At 33.8% G+C, this 21,727-nt stretch overlaps 3 protein-coding genes across 6 annotated transcripts; 2 read left to right on the top strand and 1 right to left on the bottom strand.

Annotated features, from left to right (window-relative positions):
- Positions 1-20,434, bottom strand: Fer2LCH (ferritin 2 light chain). 4 transcript variants are annotated; one of them, XM_081979242.1, is made up of 3 exons: positions 20,431-20,434; positions 2,995-3,114; positions 1-702 (listed from the first exon to the last, which is right to left on the bottom strand). In XM_081979242.1, exons 2-3 carry the CDS (start codon positions 3,107-3,109, stop codon positions 146-148), a joined length of 672 nt encoding a protein of 223 aa, XP_081835368.1. In that variant the 5' UTR covers positions 3,110-3,114; positions 20,431-20,434; the 3' UTR covers positions 1-145. The 4 variants fall into 4 exon arrangements, with proteins under 4 accessions (XP_081835368.1, XP_081835365.1, XP_081835366.1 ...); XM_081979239.1 differs by lacking the exon at positions 20,431-20,434 and adding an exon at positions 4,048-4,211; XM_081979240.1 differs by lacking the exon at positions 20,431-20,434 and adding an exon at positions 3,393-3,658.
- Positions 4,249-11,284, top strand: Fer1HCH (ferritin 1 heavy chain). Its single transcript, XM_081979243.1, has 4 exons — positions 4,249-4,492; positions 8,890-9,167; positions 10,740-10,880; positions 11,014-11,284. Exons 1-4 carry the CDS (start codon positions 4,429-4,431, stop codon positions 11,155-11,157), a joined length of 627 nt encoding a protein of 208 aa, XP_081835369.1. The 5' UTR covers positions 4,249-4,428; the 3' UTR covers positions 11,158-11,284.
- On the top strand, positions 12,220-12,888 carry LOC145728764 (uncharacterized). Its single transcript, XM_081979244.1, has one exon. It carries the CDS (start codon positions 12,316-12,318, stop codon positions 12,805-12,807), a length of 492 nt encoding a protein of 163 aa, XP_081835370.1. The 5' UTR covers positions 12,220-12,315; the 3' UTR covers positions 12,808-12,888.
- Positions 20,435-21,727: the final 1,293 nt, after the last annotated feature.

Genomic DNA, 21,727 nt, shown 5'->3' with positions numbered 1-21,727 from the left:
TTAACTTACTTTTTAGTTTTATTAAATATGTATTATTTGGAAAAACATTGTAACAAAGAACTCATCAAACTCCAAAGAACACAGTACATATATTTCTATTCTACTTAATTCTAAATATACATAAATCATGTATTAAACAAAATTTTTATTTTTGCAAATACTCATCGAACAAGTAAAGACCCAAAGAAGAATCTGGCCCATCCATAATCCGGCTCAGATCCTTGGCATGACCAGCCAGAGACCTGACAGTATCGCGATGTTTTTCCATAAACTTCTCTTCCAAATGATGCGCAATTTCGGGATCGTGGTGCTCAGACTTGTGTCCAGAAGCATCTTTGTGTAGCTCAAAGGCTTGTTCAGCAATGGTCTTTTCAATATCCAAAGCCCTTCCAATGGAATGCAATTCGAATTGTTCCAATGAGGGCTTGTTGGTAGGATCAATGTCAACGTTGGCGAAATTCATAGAACCACCACGAGAGCTGATGTACTTGATGGTGTTAATACCATCTTGCCAAAGTTCATCGGAAAGATCGCGGAAAAGCTTCTCAAAACCTGGTCTGTTTTTGATGTAGTTACCGTAATGGGTGGCCATCAAGAGATAGTCAAAAGATTTGTGGATAAGGTTATTGCTGAATTTTTGTAGACCAGACTCCAAGGAACCTATGGCGCCGTATCGAGCGTCACATCTGGACAAAATTCCAGCTGCAAAAACACAATTTTTAATATATCAATTGGAGTGTGGTAATAGATAATTCAAGTATTGTTATAATATTAAATTAAATGTGAAAATCGACATTGAGAATGAAACAATTTAAAAGTAAGGGATTTCAGGAAGTTTCTGCTACTCAAATTATTTGAATGAATAACAAATGTCTAGCGAAAATCCGATGTAATATGTACTAACGAACAAAAGGTTCAAATTTCAAACAAATACAATGCCCTTATCTTTTAAATACGCAAAGAACTGCAATTATAAATCACTTATTAAATCATTAAATGTAATTAGGTATATGGACTGGAGAACAACAAAGATGTTCTATTATGGAAATGCTGACTCAATGTTTATCATGATAAAAGTTATATTGCTTTCAATATCAAGAAAACACCAGCGGAAAGTTTTATTTCAAGCTGTGGTGATTTCCTAATTACAAGTCTATCAAATTATTGTTAACTTTTAACGAAGGTTTTCGTTTTAATGCAAAGGGTTCTATGTATTATCAATACAGATTTACATAAGTAATTGATAAAAGCCCTTATTACTGGTATAATCATTACAATAGAGCAATAAATAAAAAAATCAATTTACAAACCAGCTATAAGTACCACCTGCAGACATGATTAAAAATCGTTCATGATAGCCATACACACACAACTAAAAGAATGAAATAACATAATTAAGCAAATAATGCCTCTTGTGATATAACAATTGGTTCTTCAATGGTTCATTTCAAGCCTTGTTAAATAGACGCATTTTCTGCATAAATACGTAATATTTAACATGTACCACAGTGAGTATCACAGTCAAACAATGAAAGCATTTTCCACCATCAAGTACTAAACTTGCTAGACCTATTGTAAATATTATTCCAGCCAGTTAAACTAAACCTATAGAACAGACACCTTGGGATAAGTTTTGATTTGACAGTAAAATGTTTCACCTGATCTGTTTCAGTAAAGTCACAAATTGAATTACCTATTTCGTTATTTATGAAGCAAATCACAAGTTGTTATACATTACTGAAATCAGAATTAAACGTACTATTTTGACGTTTAAAAATGTAATATGTCGCTCATAAGAAAAAAGAAAGTTGATGATGACTGCCGACAGACGAAACGTCGGGCGTCAAATACGAAATCGACATCGTATAGCTGATAAAAAATTAAGATTTAAGAAATTTTTTGCCTATTAGATATGGCTTCCATAAGTAAGTAACAAAAGTTAGTGTCCTAACCTTAAAAATCAATAAAGATAGAGCATTTTTGGGACAATCAAATTATTCTTCAGAACAAAGTGTCCAACAATGTGGAAGTTTACCGGCTGTCCAATAAACAGTTTGCAAAACAATGCTCATGTAAGAAATCATCACTGTACAGTTTTTTTGAAATATTTTGAAAACAAAACATAATAGAATATTTTTCAAAATAGATTTGAATTAGCCATATAATTCTTTAAAACATTTCTAATTTAAACATTTTTGTTACTTCAATAATAACTAAATAAGATAGGTATTATAACAAAACTGGCAGGTTTGAAATCCACATTCCCAAATTTGATGTAATGAAAATACACAATCTTAAACCTCTAGAAAATCATAGAAAAATTGGATCCATTCTCTTCCTGTATAAACTGGTACACACAATTTTATAAGTGATTTTGAACTATTGGCTAGATTGAGTTTTTGTGTTTCAACTTACAGAACTAGAAAACCATCAACATTTTATATTAACAATCAACAATACTAGAACTAATTAGGTACTATTGCAATTCTCCTATCAATGTATTGTGTAGTCTATATAACCAAATTCAGGATAATATTGATATATTTAGTGAAGGCCTGAATTCATTTAAAAGAAGAGCAAATGAATTAATTTAATTTAATTAGTTTAAATTACTTGTAGGTATAGATAGACAGTAGTTAAAATAAATGTACTCTGTAATTGGATATTTATATCTGTAGAGTTTGTAGTAAATAAATAAAGCTAGAGCCAAGGCTTTAAATAATGAAATCATTTATGGATTGCTCTATGTCTTGACATCAAAAGTTTAACATATACTTTTATGAACTCAACAATGTAGCCAACAAACTATGGCTACTTACCCCCATTTACACCCTCATATTTTAAACCAAGCTTAAGTTGATTTTGATATTGAATGTGACACAGCATGGAAAAATCCATAGTCTGAAGTACACTTACCTTAAGCTTGGCTTAAATTATGATGCAATAACCCCTAAATCTAATTTAACTGAAACTTCTGAGAACCCTCATACTTACATTGTTTGGACAAGCTATTACTGCAGGTCTGGACAACATTTTGATAACACTCATCGACTTCAACAGCATATGCTACTGCTAGGGCAGCAGCGAAAAACAGCAACAAGACCTTCATGATCCCTACAAAAAAAAACCAAACGTTTCAAACAAAAAAAAAAGAATTGCATTATTGGCAAAATTGCATAAAGGCAAAAGTAATCCTAACCTCACTATTGATAAGGTCAAATATTCAGAGTATTTCTACTTAAACAAACTGGCTTCAATAGCCTTCTAACAACTGAAATAAACAAAATGGAGTAGGCAGTATATTTGAAAAACCTAAATTATTTCTATTGTGTGTATATTTGTACGTTTGGGACAGATAAAGAATAAGTAGTTGATAACAAAAAAAACCGTACCTGGCAACTCGTCAGCGTAATCACGAATGATCCTATGAAAATGTCCCTTTAGAGTTTTATGTTATTAGTTGCTTTTGAACTTTTGCACACGAACATTCATTTGGGAAACACTTCTTTGTTTTTGTGAACAACGCAACAGAATTTGGTCAGTCGATTTCTAGAACCACAAACAGACGAGCATTGTCATTGTTCGGTGTTGCCAGATCGTGAGTTTTAAGGTTTTTGTGTCAGTTTCAACGACGTGCGCAAAAATTTGTGAACAGATTATTTTAGAAGTGAATAAGGTTCGTAGTTCGTACGTATATTAATTTTTTTGTTATTATACTTTATTTTTACAAGTTAATTTAGGATAAAGATTGAAGCTAAATCAAATTTGATTATTATTTCAATTTGCGCTCAGGTCTTTTTTAAATTTATCCGGTTTTAGTATCACCTTAAGTAAATTCAAAGAAAACCTAGTTTGTTCCTAAAAAAATTTGTTTTGACACTCACTTATTTTTATTTAAAAGAAGACTTTTGAGTATTTAAGGCTCAATTCATAATTCAATTTTCACTTTAGTAATTTATTACTAACACACATTTTTACGTTCATACACTCACTTTCTATAATTTGGCAAAATTTTGAAATTTTTTATTATTCTATTGGTATACTTACTTGCAGACATACTACGCACACTAAATAAATAAAAGCAACTAATGCTCGCGTACAATTAACCTTCTCGACTGAGACTATTGGAGCAATCTGGCATACCAGCATGGAATAGTTCGCCCGGCGTGGTTTTGCGCGCGCCATTTTTATCGCCGTTCAGCTGTTTTCTGTTTTCTGTTATGGTGCCGAGTGAGGTTAATCGAAACAAATTTCGTGTCGTGTGCATCGAAAAGTTTTTAACAATACATTAAAAATCCATCCTTAAACGATTAGTTCGTATAGTCAACCTTCTGCACCAGTGCGTGTAAAGGCAGGCTCAAACGATAATTTGGCGCTATCTACAATTCGTTCTTTGTTTTTTTTGTCTAGATTGAATAATCTACCAATATGAAGGCTTTTTTGGCTGTTGCATCCCTTTTGCTGGTTGGGTCCTCATTGGCCGAGTTGCAATGTAAGTATTTTTGGTTTTTTTATAAAAATTTATCGAAATTTTAACTAAACATTCCTCAATGATTTCCAAGAGCATGCGCCTAACGATTTGATGACGCAGTGTTTTGTTTTTAATTGACAATTGAGGCCACAGGGTACTTTGACATTTACAATGACCTTGCTGGTTTTGGTCTCCTGGTTTATTATTTTTGTTATTAATTTTGAATGTAATTAAGTATTTATTTGCTTTAAATCCAAACCTGGCCATACTGAGATCAAAGGTCATTCTGCAGTTATCTATTTTGACTAGTTTGTTATCATAGACTGATTACATTGGTTACACCACAACAAAAAATTGTCCATAGGGGCTTATCACTAATAGCTATTTATGTACCAAGGGCGTTAGACAAGAATCAATCTGCTGTTGCACACTATTCACAAATCCACTAGTCAATAATAATTCAACTAATTTAAATTTGCAAAAATTAACCTTTAAGTGACCGAAAAGCAAAACAAACAAAAACAACAAATCTTTGGGGTTTTTTGCTAACTTCACATACCACCAAATATAAACAAAACTGTTTTACGACTAACTTCGGAAGTTTCATTCAATTGCGCAGTAGGCGAATGTGGGGGACAAAGATGGCGACTTCCGGCTTGGTCGCTTAATGCACAAACCCCCTATATGTTGCCTCCTGATACTTGTTCTTTTTTCTCAAAGTTTAACAGCACCCTAGACTATGTATGACATTTTGCTGAGGGGTAAACCGCTGAGTACAATTTTGTACACTAATTCCTAATATGCCAATAATGTCCACTAACTCTTTGTTTTTGTAATGCCCAGTAATTCCTAATAATTCCCAATAACAAACATAACCCAACAATACCCATTAATGTTCTGAATTACTACGACTGGAGTCCAAAAAAATCCTTCTTTAATAAGAAAATATGCGTGCAACGATTTAACCGGAAGTCTCGCCGGAAGTAGATATCAACTACTGCTTAGTTTAAATCGGACACCTTGTATATTATTGCATTTTTGGATCTACATCATATTCTAGACATATTTCGTGTATTAATGTTCGTTCTATGTGAAATTTAATATTTTCAGTCTCCAAAACAATAATTTTAATTTATGCATCAGGAAACGTTTTATTTTATTTTCTTTTTTTGTCTTTTGTCGTGTTATGCAAGGTTTGTTCCAAAAGTGGGTGAAGAAAAACAATAAAATATATCATACAGGATGGTCAAAAAAAGAGCTCAAGATGTCAGTTCTAAAAAAGGACGTTTTTCAAATTAAACACTCCCTTTGTCTGATTCTCTGACCATGTCAATGGATAGAAAAAATATGGCCGTTTGTGTTGATAGGGTGCTTCGTTTGGCCGCCAGAGGACTCCAAAGCTAACTAAACGTCTTTCTTGACTTGGATTTTTTTTTTAGGTCGGCCCTTATCTTTGGCACAAACCTAGCACAGTGAGTGTCAAATTTAGAGCCGTAGCAAAACTGTAGAAATAAAATCATTAAAGTCGATTTTCGCTTGCCCTAAGTGGCCAACATAACGCAAAACCCATTGGAATAGTGGTGGCTTTTCATGCAAATTTGACCCTTACGAAAATTGTCATTTTGCAAAATCGGTTTTTCAAAAAATTTCTATGCATTACATCGTAGTAGACTAGACTAGTAGCTCACGTAACCGTGTTTTCCTAATTTTCCAGGGTCAAATTAGCCCTAACCAGTAAAAAAAGTGTTTCTGGGGCACCCTGTCTGTAAACCGTAAATAACACGCCTGTTTGCAACACTTTGTATATACTTTTATGTGTCGATGGACAGCCAATGAAATGAGCTTTCCATTAACGTAGAAAAGTCGGTTGGTTAGTGGTACCGTTTAGCCACTAGAGGGCGTCCACTTTGACCAATTTTTTTGGTGTATCCTTTTGTTTAATATTCAAAAACCCGCTTAATTACACTATTTTTGCTAAAGTTTTATATGTCAATGGATAGCCAATAGAATGACCTTTCTAAAAAGTTCCCAACTTGGGTTGATAGTTTGATAGGTTAGACGGTTTGGCCGCTATAAAACGTCAAAGTTGACTATTTTTTTGTATGACATTTTTCGTGCATCCTTTTGTTCAATCTTCAATAACTCGTTTATTTGCACCATTTTTAGTAGTGTTTTATACGTCAATGAATAGCCAATGAAATGAGCTTTCTAACAGTCTCCCAACTTGCATGAGTAGGTCAGACAATTTGGTCGAACATTTAAAAAAAAAAATTGCAAAATACATAATTTTTCATTGTATTCCAACGGAATTCATTGAAATTACCTAACTTTATTTATGTTTAAATTTGAATGGTAGATTTTTTTATAATATAACTTAGACGTTCCCAATTCTATTAATAGTTTTCAAAATACCAATGTACCTCCAATAATGCCCATTAATTCCTGTTTGTACACCATAATGCTTGCCATAATGTCCCAGCGGTTTACCCCTCGCATTTTCACATGATCTGGCACAGTCAAATCACAATTTAGCCTAGTCGGGGCAATCCCCTATTATACAGGGTGTTACAAATTCAATGCATCAGCATTGCTTTCTCAGAAACTATACCTAGTTGATAGAGCTTTAGTTAAATGGAGGCAAAGTTGCGCATTTTATTGCTAGAGATATCTGATAAAAACCAAAAAGTATTTTTACCACTTTATTATTGATTATTTTGGAAAATCAATGGCACCTTTTGGAGGCACTTTTTTATGCTCTATTTTCTGGTGAAAAAATAAAATAGAAATTTGATTTTGTCGGATATCTCTCAAATTTGATTTTTTTTTACCAAATTCTTTAGCAATAAAATGCGCAAATTTGCCTCCAATTACTAAAGATCTATCAACTATAGTTTCCGAGATAGCAATGTTAATGCATCAAATTTGTAACACCCTGTATAGGGTATATAATTAATGCTCTTACTGCGAGTGTCAGAGTTTAAAAAAAATAATTTAGGACACCCTGTATGAATGGTTACCTCTGTTGGATTCTGGATATAATAACTGTAACAAATATTTTTCTCAGGAAGGGGAAATATTTTTCGGTCAACTTGAGGAAAACAAAAGCCTTCACCAGTTTTTGGCAAAATGCCAAATTAACAAATTACATCCTTCAAATCAAATATCACTTTTGTTAGGTCAGTTGTAACAAATTAAATTTTAATATGCCTTCTTTATCTCTGCATCTTGTATGAATTTGAATACAAACAAATCTAGCAATACCAAATCATGAACATTGTCAGACCAGGCACCGATTATTATTTCCTTGTTTTCAAACATTTTGTAAACATGCTTTAACCTAATTAAGTGTTTCTTTTCCAGACTTTTTGTACCTATTTCAGATATTTCTTTTAACAACATGTACCTATTTACATTTTTTTTTTCAAAAGTTATTTCCTATTTTATTTGACCTAGAAACATGTAAGAATATGCTTCCAGGGCAAGGACCTTGGTATTTTCGATTGGCTCACGTACTTATCAAGCGATAAAGGTTTCAAAAGTATAATATCATTTATTTTAACAAAATTTTCCACTTCAGCATAGTAACATTGTAATATTAAAACAAAACCTTTATCAAATTTACGTGATTGTGATAATATTTTAAAAATTAAATATTTGTGATGATCCTAAAATGAAAAATGCATGTCCTTTGAAACAATCGTTACCGTGCTAATAAAAGTCAAAGTGGGATCGTAGTAAAAAGTTCAATGTTTCAATACTGGTAAAGATCACAAACGTTGATATGAGGTACTTGGATCAAAAGCATCTTGGCAATGGTCGTAATTTACGTCTTAAATTCCGGGGGTGTCACACGTTGTGTATTTGAAAAACATAGTTAGAATGCGCTTTGTTCTATTTTAATCGTTTCAAAGTCCAAGGAAAGTTTACTAAATAGAAAACGTAAAACAAACGAACTAAAAACGTCGTCCAAATAAAAAATCACTGACGATGATCAGGAAGTAATTATCAGGGTAAATGAGAAAATCGAGGAGAAAATACCTTGGAAAATGCGATTTTGTATGGAAAATCAAACCAACGTCATAGGCGAAAAAAGTTTTATTTTATCTTTGCTGCCAGAACTGTATAACAGTCCTGCATGAGCGATGTTTTGATCCATAACTCAAAAAAATGTCATATTCATCAAAGTGGTCATGTGACTGTCCAGACTCATGTACAACTTTTAGCAATTTAAGAATTTTTCTCCAAAACCATAAATGTCTGAAATATAGAGTGAATCATAGTTTTCTTGTCTTTTGTCTTTCCTGTTTGCTTTTCCATCTAAAGCAATGTAGAGTCACAAACTGAAACAAAGCTATATAATTTATTAAAACTTTAGGTATTTTCTATCCAAATATCTGACTATTTAAATATTATCCCAGGTGAACACAAAGTGCCCAACGTTCCAACTGATTGGTTGGATATGAGTAGCAGATGCACTCAAGTTGTCAGAGCCCATGTGAAGGAAGAGCTCAGAGCCGCTTTCCAATACTTGGCAATGGGCGCTCATTTCTCTAAAGATCAAGTTAACAGACCTGGTTTTGCCAAACTCTTCTTTGAAGCTGCAAGTGAAGAACGTGAGCACGCCATCAAGCTTATTCATTACTTGCTGATGAGAGGAGAACTTACCACTGGAGTTACTGGAATGATCCCCACAAATGTAAGTAAAATGCTTCTTTTTTTTTTTTGATAAATTGTTATAAAAAGGTCGATTAAATCCTCTGATTATTTTTTAACGACATCTGGCAACATCAGAAACACCTTATAGCGATAATTGTAAAAATAGAGAATTATCAGAATTTGCTAAAGAATTTAAGTTTGACAAAATAAGAGTAAATTGGGATAGGTACCTACGTAACAATGACTAATAAGTGATAAATAAAAAAAGTCATATTCCAAACCTTTTTCATTGTTATGTCTTTTTATTTTACAGTTTTTCACCTAGTGACAGAGTTAGGAATATCAAAACTGCTTTCATCGTTTTTTCTTGATCACGTTTACGAGACAATTTCACTAAGATATAGCCGGAGTGTTCTGCCAACGCGACACCCGGTATATATTGAAATAACAGCTTCCTGACAAGCCTTCAACCCGTTACATATTCTTGTTTTTGTAGTCAGACATGTTAATTGCTTTAATTTAACAATTGAAAGTAAAGAAACGATTACAATAATATCTAAACAATTTTACGCATAACACATCAACAATTTCCGTGTGCCTCTATAAAAAATTAGATTAATTACTGACGTATTTAAACTATTATAGAAATCCCTTCCTTAATACGCTACGGAAAATTTAAGAAATACCAATTAATAATAATTTATTATTGTGTTTCTTAGTACCCAACGATTCCCTGCGGGATTCCCGAAACTGACTTTTATTGTATAGCATTTATTATCCCCATTTGTTTGTAGCCTCATACAAATCATGATAAGTTATTGATTCAGAACAGAATTGTCGCTAAGTCCAAATATAGCGTTTAAAATAAAGTTAGTGTGAATCCACACATTTGTTAAAACCGTGTGATGAAATAACCGGCAAAACCGCTTTCAAATATAACCAAAAGCACCATAATATAACAACAGTTAGCCCTTTTCAGGAACAGACCAGCATTTAGACATGCTAACTTTTCACCAAGTCGGCCCCTGGGGGATGCTGTTTTTATATTCGTCAACCGCATAACCTAACCTAACCTAACCTAACCTAACCTAACTAACCTTGTTGAAAATACCGTTTACTGTGTTAACTTAACTAACTGATGACTTAATACGTGTCAGATTTTTACTTAGTCAAATTTTTAATGGAACAAAATCACAACAAAAGTTTTAAAATAAAAGATTTATTGTACCGTTTTAAGGTTACATGATCATAGGAGGTGGTTTTTTACTAGTTAAATGACCAGTCTCCAGTCTCATTTATCGAACCGCTATTGCTATTCAAATTATGAATGATGGTTTCATGCAAGCTATTCTCAAACGTTTCGGTCAGTGACTTCATATTTTTTGTGTTGACCCGGTCCAGTAAATTATTATTCAGAGTTTTAGATATTCGTATTAACATACAAACAGTACAATTCTACTATAAAACCAGAATTTTGACTGGATATTTATTAGGTCCAATAAGAAAATCACTACTTGCTTAATAATTCACTGCAATTTCCATAAGTAATGTTTCATTACTTAATTAGACAGTTTGCTTCCGTAAGGCACCTATCTATTATGTTTTGTTTCAGGATTTAATTCCAGCAAAAACATTTTGGAACAACGGTGTTGATGCTCTTAAAGACGCTCTTAACTTGGAAGCTTCGGTGACCAAGAGAATTAGGGATCTGATCAAAGTTTGCGAAGATGATGTCACCTTTAACGATTATCACGTAAGTTAAACCCTTATTAATATTCTTTTAATTAAATTGTATTGGTTTCGATTGATGAACACTCTATGCGACCTTTCAATCTTTCTTCTGTATTTTGTAATACAGTTTACTTAAAATTGATAAATTGTTATAGTTGGTTGATTATTTGACTGGCGACTTCCTCACTGAGCAATATGAGGGTCAACGCGACCTGGCCGGTAAACTGTCCAGTTTGGATAAAATGATGGATAAACACGGGGCTCTGGGAGAGTTTTTGTTCGATAAAAAATTGCTTTAAGACATTCATTATTTATTGAGTGCTCCTTATCTTAATAATTTCACAGTTCAAACGGTTATTACAATGTTATTTTTTTGTGTATAACTTGTTCAAATTGTATTTCATAAGTATATAGAGTTATTAGGTTCCTGATTGTTTTTTCTTCATAAAGCCCTTTTGCTTATTCCATCCGTTTAGTACCTAAATCATGAATTTTAATTTTATTCGATCTTTCCCAGAAGAAGCAAGATCGAATGATGCAACAATCCATTTATCTTTTTCTCTGACCATACCAAATTAAAAATATAGCGTTTTCTCACTGCAGGACTTTTGGCAGTCCCGTGATGTATTACCGTTTAAACTTTAAGTAATTATTTACACGATTTTAAAGAGATAGATTCCGCTAAACCTTAACTAGTCTAAATTTGGTGCAATGTTGCCCCAATTGAATCTTTAACACTACAGAATAACTTATTGTGTCGCACAGTGTTCCACTGACTAAACTTAACACGGGGCACATAGAAGCAACTTATTAATTATAAAACAATACATGCGGATATCATGATTTGGGTCAAGTTTACGAGGAAAACCATCGTGTGGGCCACGAATAAAGTTTAACGCGGATGATGATTAACGAGGAATGTGGTTTATGAGATCTTTTCGCAAAAATGTGCAGGAAAAAGGAAGAAAAAATATATACCGTCAACACGTATTTCTGCTTATTGGCTTCATCATGTATGTAACTTCATCTGCTAGAAAGGAGCTTCAAATACCTACTGACGTGATAAAAAATATACGGGTGAAATCTAGCCAAAAAAGGGATTTGCGTCAACTGCTGCTGTGAAAATGACCCCTTGCTAGTCTTCTCGAGCCAAATGTCAGAATTGGAAACATATGTTTTTCTAGGAGCGAACCTCCTTTACTTCCAAAGTGGTCAACTTCTCAGTGTAGGCCACTCTCAGAACGCAGAAATGTGTTTCGGCATTTCCTAGAAACCCGAAATGGAACCTGTAAAAATTTGCCCTGTATAGCTTAAATACCCTAATACCTTTAAGGTAATCAATGTACACCAAACACAAATTACTAATTTAAACTGTCACTCATATTTGATAATGTCATAATTAATTTTCATACTTTTACATTCAAATTTTCTGTGGTAATTTTAATATAAAATAGAAAATGGCTGACGGTTGCCACTGCGGAGACCCCGGCTCTTTTAGAACCCCATCAAGGTCTCGAGCAGTACCTCGCATGGGAACTAGCAGTTTGGCAGGACGTCCCCCTATGAAAATGGAGCGAAGACTTCCCCCAAGCCCCCCACCACCACCCCGACCTCTAGGTCTACCTAGAATGGCGCCGCGAACTGTTCCAGGTCTCCAAAGATCTTATTCAAAATCACTATCTCCATGTCGCGGAGATAGAACTTTGACTCCTGGTGCCGGAGACAGAACTTTAACTGCTGCGGTAGTAAGGTCGCCTGATTTCACCAAGTTTGGTTCGACAATGGAAGAGTTAAGTAAACTTGAGTTTGTAGAGATGCAGAATATTGAGGAAGACTTGAGGAATTTCCATATGAAACGCAGAAAGTTAGTGTTTAACATTGCATCCATTAACCTGTCTAAAGCGAAGAAATCAATTAAGAAGGCCGTAAGCAAAATGGGATTTAAGTGACTTGGAAAATGTTTAATTAAATTTTAAAATCTGTATGTAAATGGAAAGTTTAGAAAAGACATAAATATGGTTGTAAATTGATGAGAAAGTTCGTAATTCCAGAAACGATTTGCAAAATTGTACCATGGTTATATTAGATTATGCATATCGGGTATCAAGAAACAAAAAGGCTCATTTAAACTGCTACATAAAACGGCCGTAATTGCCGTTGGTTTGCCATATTTGTACAGCGAAAACAAGTGTTAGTTCTTTGCTTGACCCGGTTGTCGAGCGCATACCTCTTTTAGTTCGGGGAGAATTTAAGGAATTTTAGTGATATTTTGAATGCTTTCACTATTAAAGGATCTTTGGGTGCACCTATAAAAAATAGTAGCATCATAAATAAATAAATTAAACAAACGTTTATTTATGTGTGAAAGACCATCAAGAACTGTTTATACAGGTATAGAAATTTCAAATTTATATTATAAGATTCCCATGGGATTGTATCTCAATTTGAATATCTTGTCATGATGATATCAAAAGAGAACTATAGCAAATCAATGCTACAGGTAGACAAAGATTTATAAGTAACATGTGTTTGTGAGCACAAACGGATGTGACGTCATTTGTCAGTTGACCACAAGATTTTAATAATACATCCTGATAAAGTGGTCACATGGCCAATTGTTGACTGTCGTCACATCCGTTTTGCCATATTTTACTTCATCTTTGTCTAGGACATTGATTTGTACTAGTTCTGCCTTGTTATCATGGGATTCTTATGTATAATTTTGAAATTTCCATTCCAATACAGAGAATCACCGAGAGCACGACACGCGCCATGTTTGTGGACAGTTTCTCAAGAAGAATTCATCTGTACAACGATTAAGTAAAAATAGGGTTAAATGATAATGGATAGATTGATGATAGAGTTATATTATAATAGAGATATAGATGTGTTAGGAGTAAGAATAAATAGAAAGAGATTGTAATATAGAACAAGATAATGAGGTTAAGATGACTGAATTAGTCAGGAAGATGACGGGACTTTACGGACTTTTTTCTCTTGATGGAAGTTTACGATGATGCTGTAGAGAAAAGGTATGAATGAAGAAAACTGTGGGTGGATGCGCGAGTGAAGATAATTTGAAAAAAAGGTGTGGAAGTGGTAATAATGGAGCATGGAGAGGAATGAGGCGTGTATGATGATATTAAAGGGAACAGTGGTGATGCCTAGATTTTCGCTATTTTGGAAAGAATTAGACGGGGAAAGAAGAAACTGGGTCTATAATATGTGCCGCTTACTGAAATTCAACAGACAGTTGACCTGCTTCGGCGCCCAAATATTAATCGACTTATAAAAAAAAAGTGAGACGCATTGTTGGATGATTTGTTTAGAGTAAAAGGACAAGAAGAGTGAACGATTGGGGAAAGACCAGGTTGTGGGGAAGAAGGGATAGAAAAGAGGAGATTGAGGAGTATGATCGGGTCAGAAATGTATACTTCGTATTAGAGTAGGCGATTAAGAAAATTTTTGATGGTGGGATAAGTGGATAAGTTTAAGCTCTAAGGAGGTCAGGTAAGTTAACCTTTATCGGAATGTTACACGCTGTGGTGATTAATAAAAAATAATCCATCAATGTGTATGGTTTTTACGTTGTCTTATACAATTTTAGTTTAAATAATTAACATTTAATGTGTAACAATTTTTTATTGATTTATTTTATTTAGAGTTGCATCATCTTATTTCAACCTTGTTAAAGAGAATATTTTATTTGAAAAAAAGGGTCCACACTGGAAAAATTGCTTTAGGATGAGTCCACCTTTCCAAGAACTCTCTATCCTGCATTTACGTTAAAAACATGCTGGTTTATATGGAAATTTAGGTTTCAAATTTGTTGAAATCCAATACTTTAAGAACTGTTTGAGCTTTGAGCTCTGTAAAGGCAAAACAAAGCAATACTGATAAAACTAATTTTCTCTGGTTGTAAATTCCCTTTTATGGTACTGGAGTTAGTAGTAAGTGGTTAAACGTTAAACGTGTGTGATAATCAGTTTTAAAAATATGTCCCATAAAGTTGTTTGAGAACCTGTACCTAGTTAATTGTCTATATTGATATATTAGTGAGATATCTTTTTGATTAGCCTTGATCGAATATACCTACTACATTTACTACAATGTTATTAAACATAATTACTATTTTTGCCACTAATGACTAATCCAAACGTTATCAATTAGATCTTAATTGATATTATGACAGCTACCATTTTGCTCCGAATCGAAAAGAGGTTTCTTCAGAAGCACAACAGCGATAAGATCTTTATTATCACCTACTAATTAAATCAAAACCTAAATTATCATATGCAAATAAATTGTAGTTTTTTGTTAATATATTTAAGTAGGCGAAACGGTTTCTTACAATAATAATTAGGCAAGATTTAAAAGTGTCATGCTGACACTTTAAATTTATGAATTATACGTACCGACATATTTGATGGCAGATTAAAAAAATGATAAGTTTAGTAGAAGCCAAATAATTAAGTGAACATCAGTTTGTAAATCATATATTTCAAATAACAGGATCTTTTTAAACTTAAAATGTGGATATTTTTGATTTATTTAAAAGTTTTACAGTACAGACGCAAAAAAATCAAAACCGTTTTCCCATGTTAATCTCCTATGTCCAGGGTGCTCTTGGACACCTGGTATACTGTATCAAAAAATTCAAGGTTAGCATTCAATTTTTATGTTTATGTTAGTTAAACTTTTTTTGGTAACTTGTGCTTGTGTATGTCAGGCTTCTCCATTCGCTCCTCCTACTTTTTAAATAGACTATAGTTGATTATGTTTTTTGTACTAAAATAATTTATCTTAACATCATTTATATCGTAAATCATTCAGAATACAATTTCATGATATCAATGTGGCACAGGTCACAATCTATTACTGGTATTGAAAGTATAATAAGTATATGACCAACATTTTCTTATTTTCTTACATAGACAATAAGCCAAAAACACCCATTTAATAATAATTATAGTTAAAATTTCCCAATGTCCGTTGTTCAATACTATTCTTATTAAAAGCAAAGACTTGATATTACGAAAATAAAAGGTGATATCAAAATTATAGGAATTAAGGCTTTAGACCGCGAAAACCGCAGTTATTAGCAGACTAATGTCAGCCTACAGCACCCAGTAACTAATTGCACAAAATTAAGCAGCCACCCAATTACCGCCATGATAAGGCGAGGTAAAATAGCCAGTCGACCATTTCGTACTGGAACGATTTTTTCCAACCATAGAAAAATGGTAATTACGTCGCAGACAAAGAAAACCAGAACGATTAGTCACGCCCGCTGAGGATTTGATTATTATTTAAACACACATATCTTTAAGTTTGCTTAATCATCCTCAATTATAACAATTACGTTTTATACATTTATTAAAAAATTAAAAAATCGTTTTAGAGAAATGGCGGTGTGCGAAGCATCATAAAGCAGTCACGCGGAATTAAATCTGGCTATCGAGCGGGTTGCTTTCAGGAAAATTTATTAATGTATTAATGGATAATTAATGTGTATATTCTGCAAAGACATATATTTTGTTGAAAATGTGGAACCGACTGACACCAAGCGGTCTAATCAACATTTTCAAAGCGTATAATTATAAATATTGAATGCCGTTAATAGGTGACGCAAGCCTTTGACTTTTATGAGGTTAAACTAGGTATTGGATTTACTTTACCCATGCTAGGAAATCATCAGTATATTCTTCTTCATCGATGTTCTAAACTGCGTATAGTAGGTTAACAAATATCTATTCAATTTTTTTCATATATCTTTAAAGGAAATAAAGTCCCTATAATCACACTGTGCTAAGGTAATTGGATATATTATGGTGTTTACTTCGCCATAGCTGTATAACAAGGTTTATTATGCCATAATTTACTATATCTTTGTGAATAGATCGATATTCAAGCTAAACTGCCAATTTTTCTTCTTTCTGTGATCTTATCTGATGTCTTAAAACGTTTTATTATATTCACCATATGGTTGACCTTTCAAGAAAATAACGTACAGAAGTTTATCAATTTTTATCCTACTAATTAATAGTTCAAGCTAACCTAAATCTAAGCATGTGAACATCAATTTGTGCATCATTATTACCCATGATATTTATTTCTGCTCATCAAACGATTTAAAACTTACTGCAAAATATGCTTTTTTCTACAGCCTTAACCTATTAAATTTTATGAAAATATTTACGAAACGTTTTTGGAAACCACAAAGTTTTTAGTTCTAGTCTGTAGTCTCTATGTATTTTACCACACATTTAAAATAACCCGTTTTTCTTCTTTCACCGTTTTCGAGTTATTTAGGAAAAACTGATTTGGTGCAACAAATTTTCAAATCAGTTGAAGTTGTGATTTTCAAATTTGAGCACCCTGTAACTCGGCTATTTTTGGGAGTTCAGGGAAGTTAAACCATCCAAATTAACTGTCTTGAGCTCCTCTTTCCATTGGTGTAGAGTACGAAATTCTATCTGAAAAACTGCGTACAAGGTGACCGAAAACAGTCAATCAATATAATCTTCATGCACATGCTGGATATTGGAAGCAAGATCAGTCCAGCAAACTTACGGTGCTGAGTTAAGGAGGATTAGGAATAGTTTTGGTATCTTCAGGGAAAATTCCACAGGTAGGAAAAGTCCGGACAGAAGACTCCGTTAACCAAACTGATATTTCCCTTTCGGTCCTGGGTAAGGAGATGCCCCGGCTGACAACTGCGCTTTTCTTGTCTTCAAATCCTCTTTCTTCGTCAGCTGGTCATCCTGGTGGAGGTCTTGTCATATTCTTGGATGTTCAGATGGTTAGTTGGCTAACCATTCTTGCATCCAAGAATATTTGTGAGGAGTTGGATCGGAGGTGAGGAGGTTGATTTTCTTACCCTGTAACCTTTTGGGCAGGCGGGGGAAAATCTGGGAGCTGTAGCCAGAGCCCGGTTAGCACCGATTTAGCTACGGATAGGTTCTACCCAAGTTTTGAGAATAAATTCTCGCCACCCGGGGGGAAAGTCAGTGAGGGGGGTCTTCTTCTTCTTGGTTTGTTGGTCCTGGCTGTCATTTGAACCTAAAAAACAGAAACACATTATTAATTATCAAGATCGGGAGTTTGTCAAATCCGGGTGGTTGTCATGTTCGGGGGTTCAGCGCTGTCATCTATCGTCCAGCAGCTGATGTCTTGACCGTTTGTGAAGGCTTCCATTTCTGGGTTATAGCCGATGGCGTTCCTAATAAGTGGATTCTGGTGTTCCGTCATCCTGTCAAAGAACTTGCATGCGTGTTCTTTGATCTTCTCTGTCGCTGTCTTGTATTGAAGATCTCTAGTGATGGTGTCGTTTCTGACATACCACGGGGCGTGAGACAGAGCAGACAGAGCAGAGTCCTGGCAAGCTTTGCTTTCGTCCGGGCTTTTTCGACTTGACACTTCCATGGTAGTGTCTTGCGGAGGTATGTCGCGTTGGACTCGGAGGTTCGGAGGGGTTTTCGGTCTGAGTTTACTATAGAGACAAATATAAATTTTACTATTGCTTTGGTAGGAGAGATAACTTAAGTAATTCACTGTCTGAAAACTATAATTTGCTTTATAAACTCTGTCACCTAAAGTTCAAAATTAATAATATTTATTATCCATTCATTTGCGGTGGTAAATGTAACCTTGAAAGGTACGAGGGAATTTTTATCGTCTAAATTCTCACCAGTTATGATATAGTATAACAAACAACCCTCCAGGAGATAGACTTATAAATAATATTGATTGTTGTCTGTAAGGTTTATGCAATATGAATAATAGTGTTTAATATTCATTGCTTATTGTGATATATACCGGGTATTTCCAAACTGTGGTGCATGGTGCATTGGTAGTGCTATTGAAATTATTTAATAATAATACGATTGGTAATGTCAATCCTTTGTATAAAAAATCAATAAGAAATAATTATCAAGCACGGTGGGATTGCCACTAAATGCCGCACCAAAAAATTATATTGGAAAGTTATGTAATATGTAAGGTACATACAAAGAATACATAACATACAAAACAAAGAAGATGATGTACGTAAGTTTTGGTGGAATTAACTTTATTTGATCTTTTGTGTCCTATCTTGAAGAATAATAATTTGCAAATAACAACCGCTAGTAAATTTACTGCAACATTAACATAAATCTGCAAACCACGCAAATTTTCATTTTCACGTCAGTTAATCAATTTTAATTTTTTAATAAATTGCGCACTACACCGAGAATAATTTGAGACATAATTATCTATCTAGGGTATAATTGTGATTTCATGAGCTTAACTAAGAAAACAGATTACTCCAACGGAGAGTTTTGTACAGTTTGTGGAATCCGGAGAAAAACCAGGACAACACAACACAAATAAAGGCAAACTCAACCAAACTTGCTTTAGTGCAAGTTTTATGGTGGTTTAACACACAAAGTAGTTCAATGCTAATAAATAATTGATAAAATAATAATAAGTGTAAAAAAAGAGAGAATGGAAGTCTGCACTAATTATTGTATCAACACAAAAACCTATAAACATTTCGAAAGACGTTATTTATTTCTATTGAATTAATTACAAAATTCAACGTCCATTGTCTTAAGCAGCTTAAATAACACTATTTAAATCGCATACAAAACGTGTTACCAATTTATTACCGTATTATACATCCTGTAGATACCAAAGAACATAATATAAACTAGTCAGATTACGTCACCAAACTAGATTAATATAATAATAAGTGCATAAAAATGCAAACCAATTCTGTAACCTTGACAAGGTCGTTGCAAACCAATCGCAGCACTACCACCTGGCAACGATTTTCTTTTAGTGGGTTGGCAGTGGTTGATCATGGTTGCGTTTCGTATACAGTACGCGGTAAAAGTTTAAAACAAATTCCTCTAAAATTCATGTTTAATAAATATGAAATGAAAGTTTTTTTAACTGTTTAGATCATTATTTGGAAAATAACTGAAATATGGAAGATGCTTCAAAAGGATGTACCACACTCCACTTGTCTTCTCTTCACTATCTAGGTTTGTGTGCAATCACCAGTAAACCATAGGACTTGCTCGACGAACTGCTCCTACTAACTGGATGACCGTCCATAAATCTAGTTCAGTCTGAAAATAAATGTCAATCAACGAAATATGATTTTAGGGTGATATTACATACTAAATAACGATATCATTATGTCAAATATGTTGTACGGTTTTAACTTTTTTCAATATGAGCAATGCCAGTAAACATTATTAAAAGGTATCTTAGTAAAAATCTCCAATAGTCGAAGTCTAATGCCTTAAAATCACACAAATATTGTACCGTTTTATTCACAGAAACACCATTTCAAACTTGTGTCAAATGTCTTTCGTCGTGAGAGACACTGAACGAGTATAATGTGTCGAATAATGTACAATGTGTGAACAAATACCTTTGAATCACGCAGATGTTATTTGACTAGACAAGTAACGCTTTGAGATTCAGTAGAATATCATTTTCTTATTTGCTGAAGCATTTATCATTCGTCCAGCTTCAAATTGGACTTGCCAGAAGATCTCTCTCTCTCATTGCCTTATCCGTTGCGGACGTTGGCTATTAACATGGCTATTCTTATCTTGTTTACTGCGCTTCTAAACAGGTCAACAGATGACAATCCAAACCACTGGCGTAGGTTGTGTAACCAAGGAGTCGTCCCCTCCCTGGTCCTCTCCTGCTATCCACCTTGTCCTGGACAACCAACTGTAGAAGGCGGTATTTTTCATGTTTTAGTACGTGGCCAAAATACTCCATCTTCCGTTTTTTAACTGTAAAGACGACTTCCTTCTCTTTCCCTAGTCTATGCATGACTTCCATGTTGGTGATGTGTTCCGTGCAGGATATTTTCAAAATACGTCGATATGTCCACATTTCGAAGGATTCCAGTATTTTTAAAGGGGCCTCAGTTGTGGTCCAAGCCTCTACACCATAGAAATTGTTATTTGCTATAATTTCTGCGTCGTCGGCATATCTAATGTTGCTGATTGCTTGTCCATTGATCTGATAATTCCGTCAGGGCTTTTCTAAAGATTTCCTTTTCGTCAATGCCAGTGTTCCTAAGCACCTCGATGCAATCATTATTGATTTATGTCTATATGTATGTATAATGATTGGATTTAAATCATTATTGATTTATTAATCATTGATTGATTAAGAGTGTTGAAAACCATGTAGTACTTACTATTGCACTTTTTACTGATCTAAACTGAATTTTTTTGGGCTTTATTAGCTCACAACAGATGGATCTCTTTTGAATTCGTATTTTATTTTGAAATAAACTTATTGTTCTACTTAGTATCTACTTAAATTACAGTTCCAGTAGTAATAATTAAGCCACACTATATGCTAAATAAATACCATTAGAAATTTTCACACGGATTTGTCCCAAACTTTTGCGGCACTTTATACTCAGTAGCTGCACAGGAAGCAGAACACTTTTTTGTAAAGTTAACATGCAGAATCTGTCCACAACGATAAATGATGCATTTAAGGAATAAATGTGTAAGGAATTTCAACGGCGTTGAATTCATAAGAATGATTTCGACGGCTTTTTATGAAACGAATCGTGTAATCGAAAAAGGTTCATGACGCTACCATGTCAGCAAACAAATGTTTCGTTTTTCGGCTCACACATGATTGATATGTTGTCTGGTAAGCAACAATAAAAATTCGATGGACTGAAGTTTTTGCTTTGTTCTGGTCAGTTGCCAGCAACTTGTTGCGCAAATAAAACTATATAATTCTACTTGTTAAGTGGGAAATAAAATTTAGATTTATCTTCTGATCAGCAAGCCACAGATGTAAGCAATCAGAGTTTATTGTTTATGAGGTAACAACCTG

The sequence above is a fragment of the Ips typographus genome, linkage group LG4 (assembly GCF_016097725.1).
Source record: "Ips typographus isolate SLU linkage group LG4, UJ_Ityp_2.0, whole genome shotgun sequence".
Classification (NCBI taxonomy): domain Eukaryota; kingdom Metazoa; phylum Arthropoda; class Insecta; order Coleoptera; family Curculionidae; genus Ips; species Ips typographus.
This window is presented reverse-complemented; position numbering and strand designations above follow the sequence as displayed.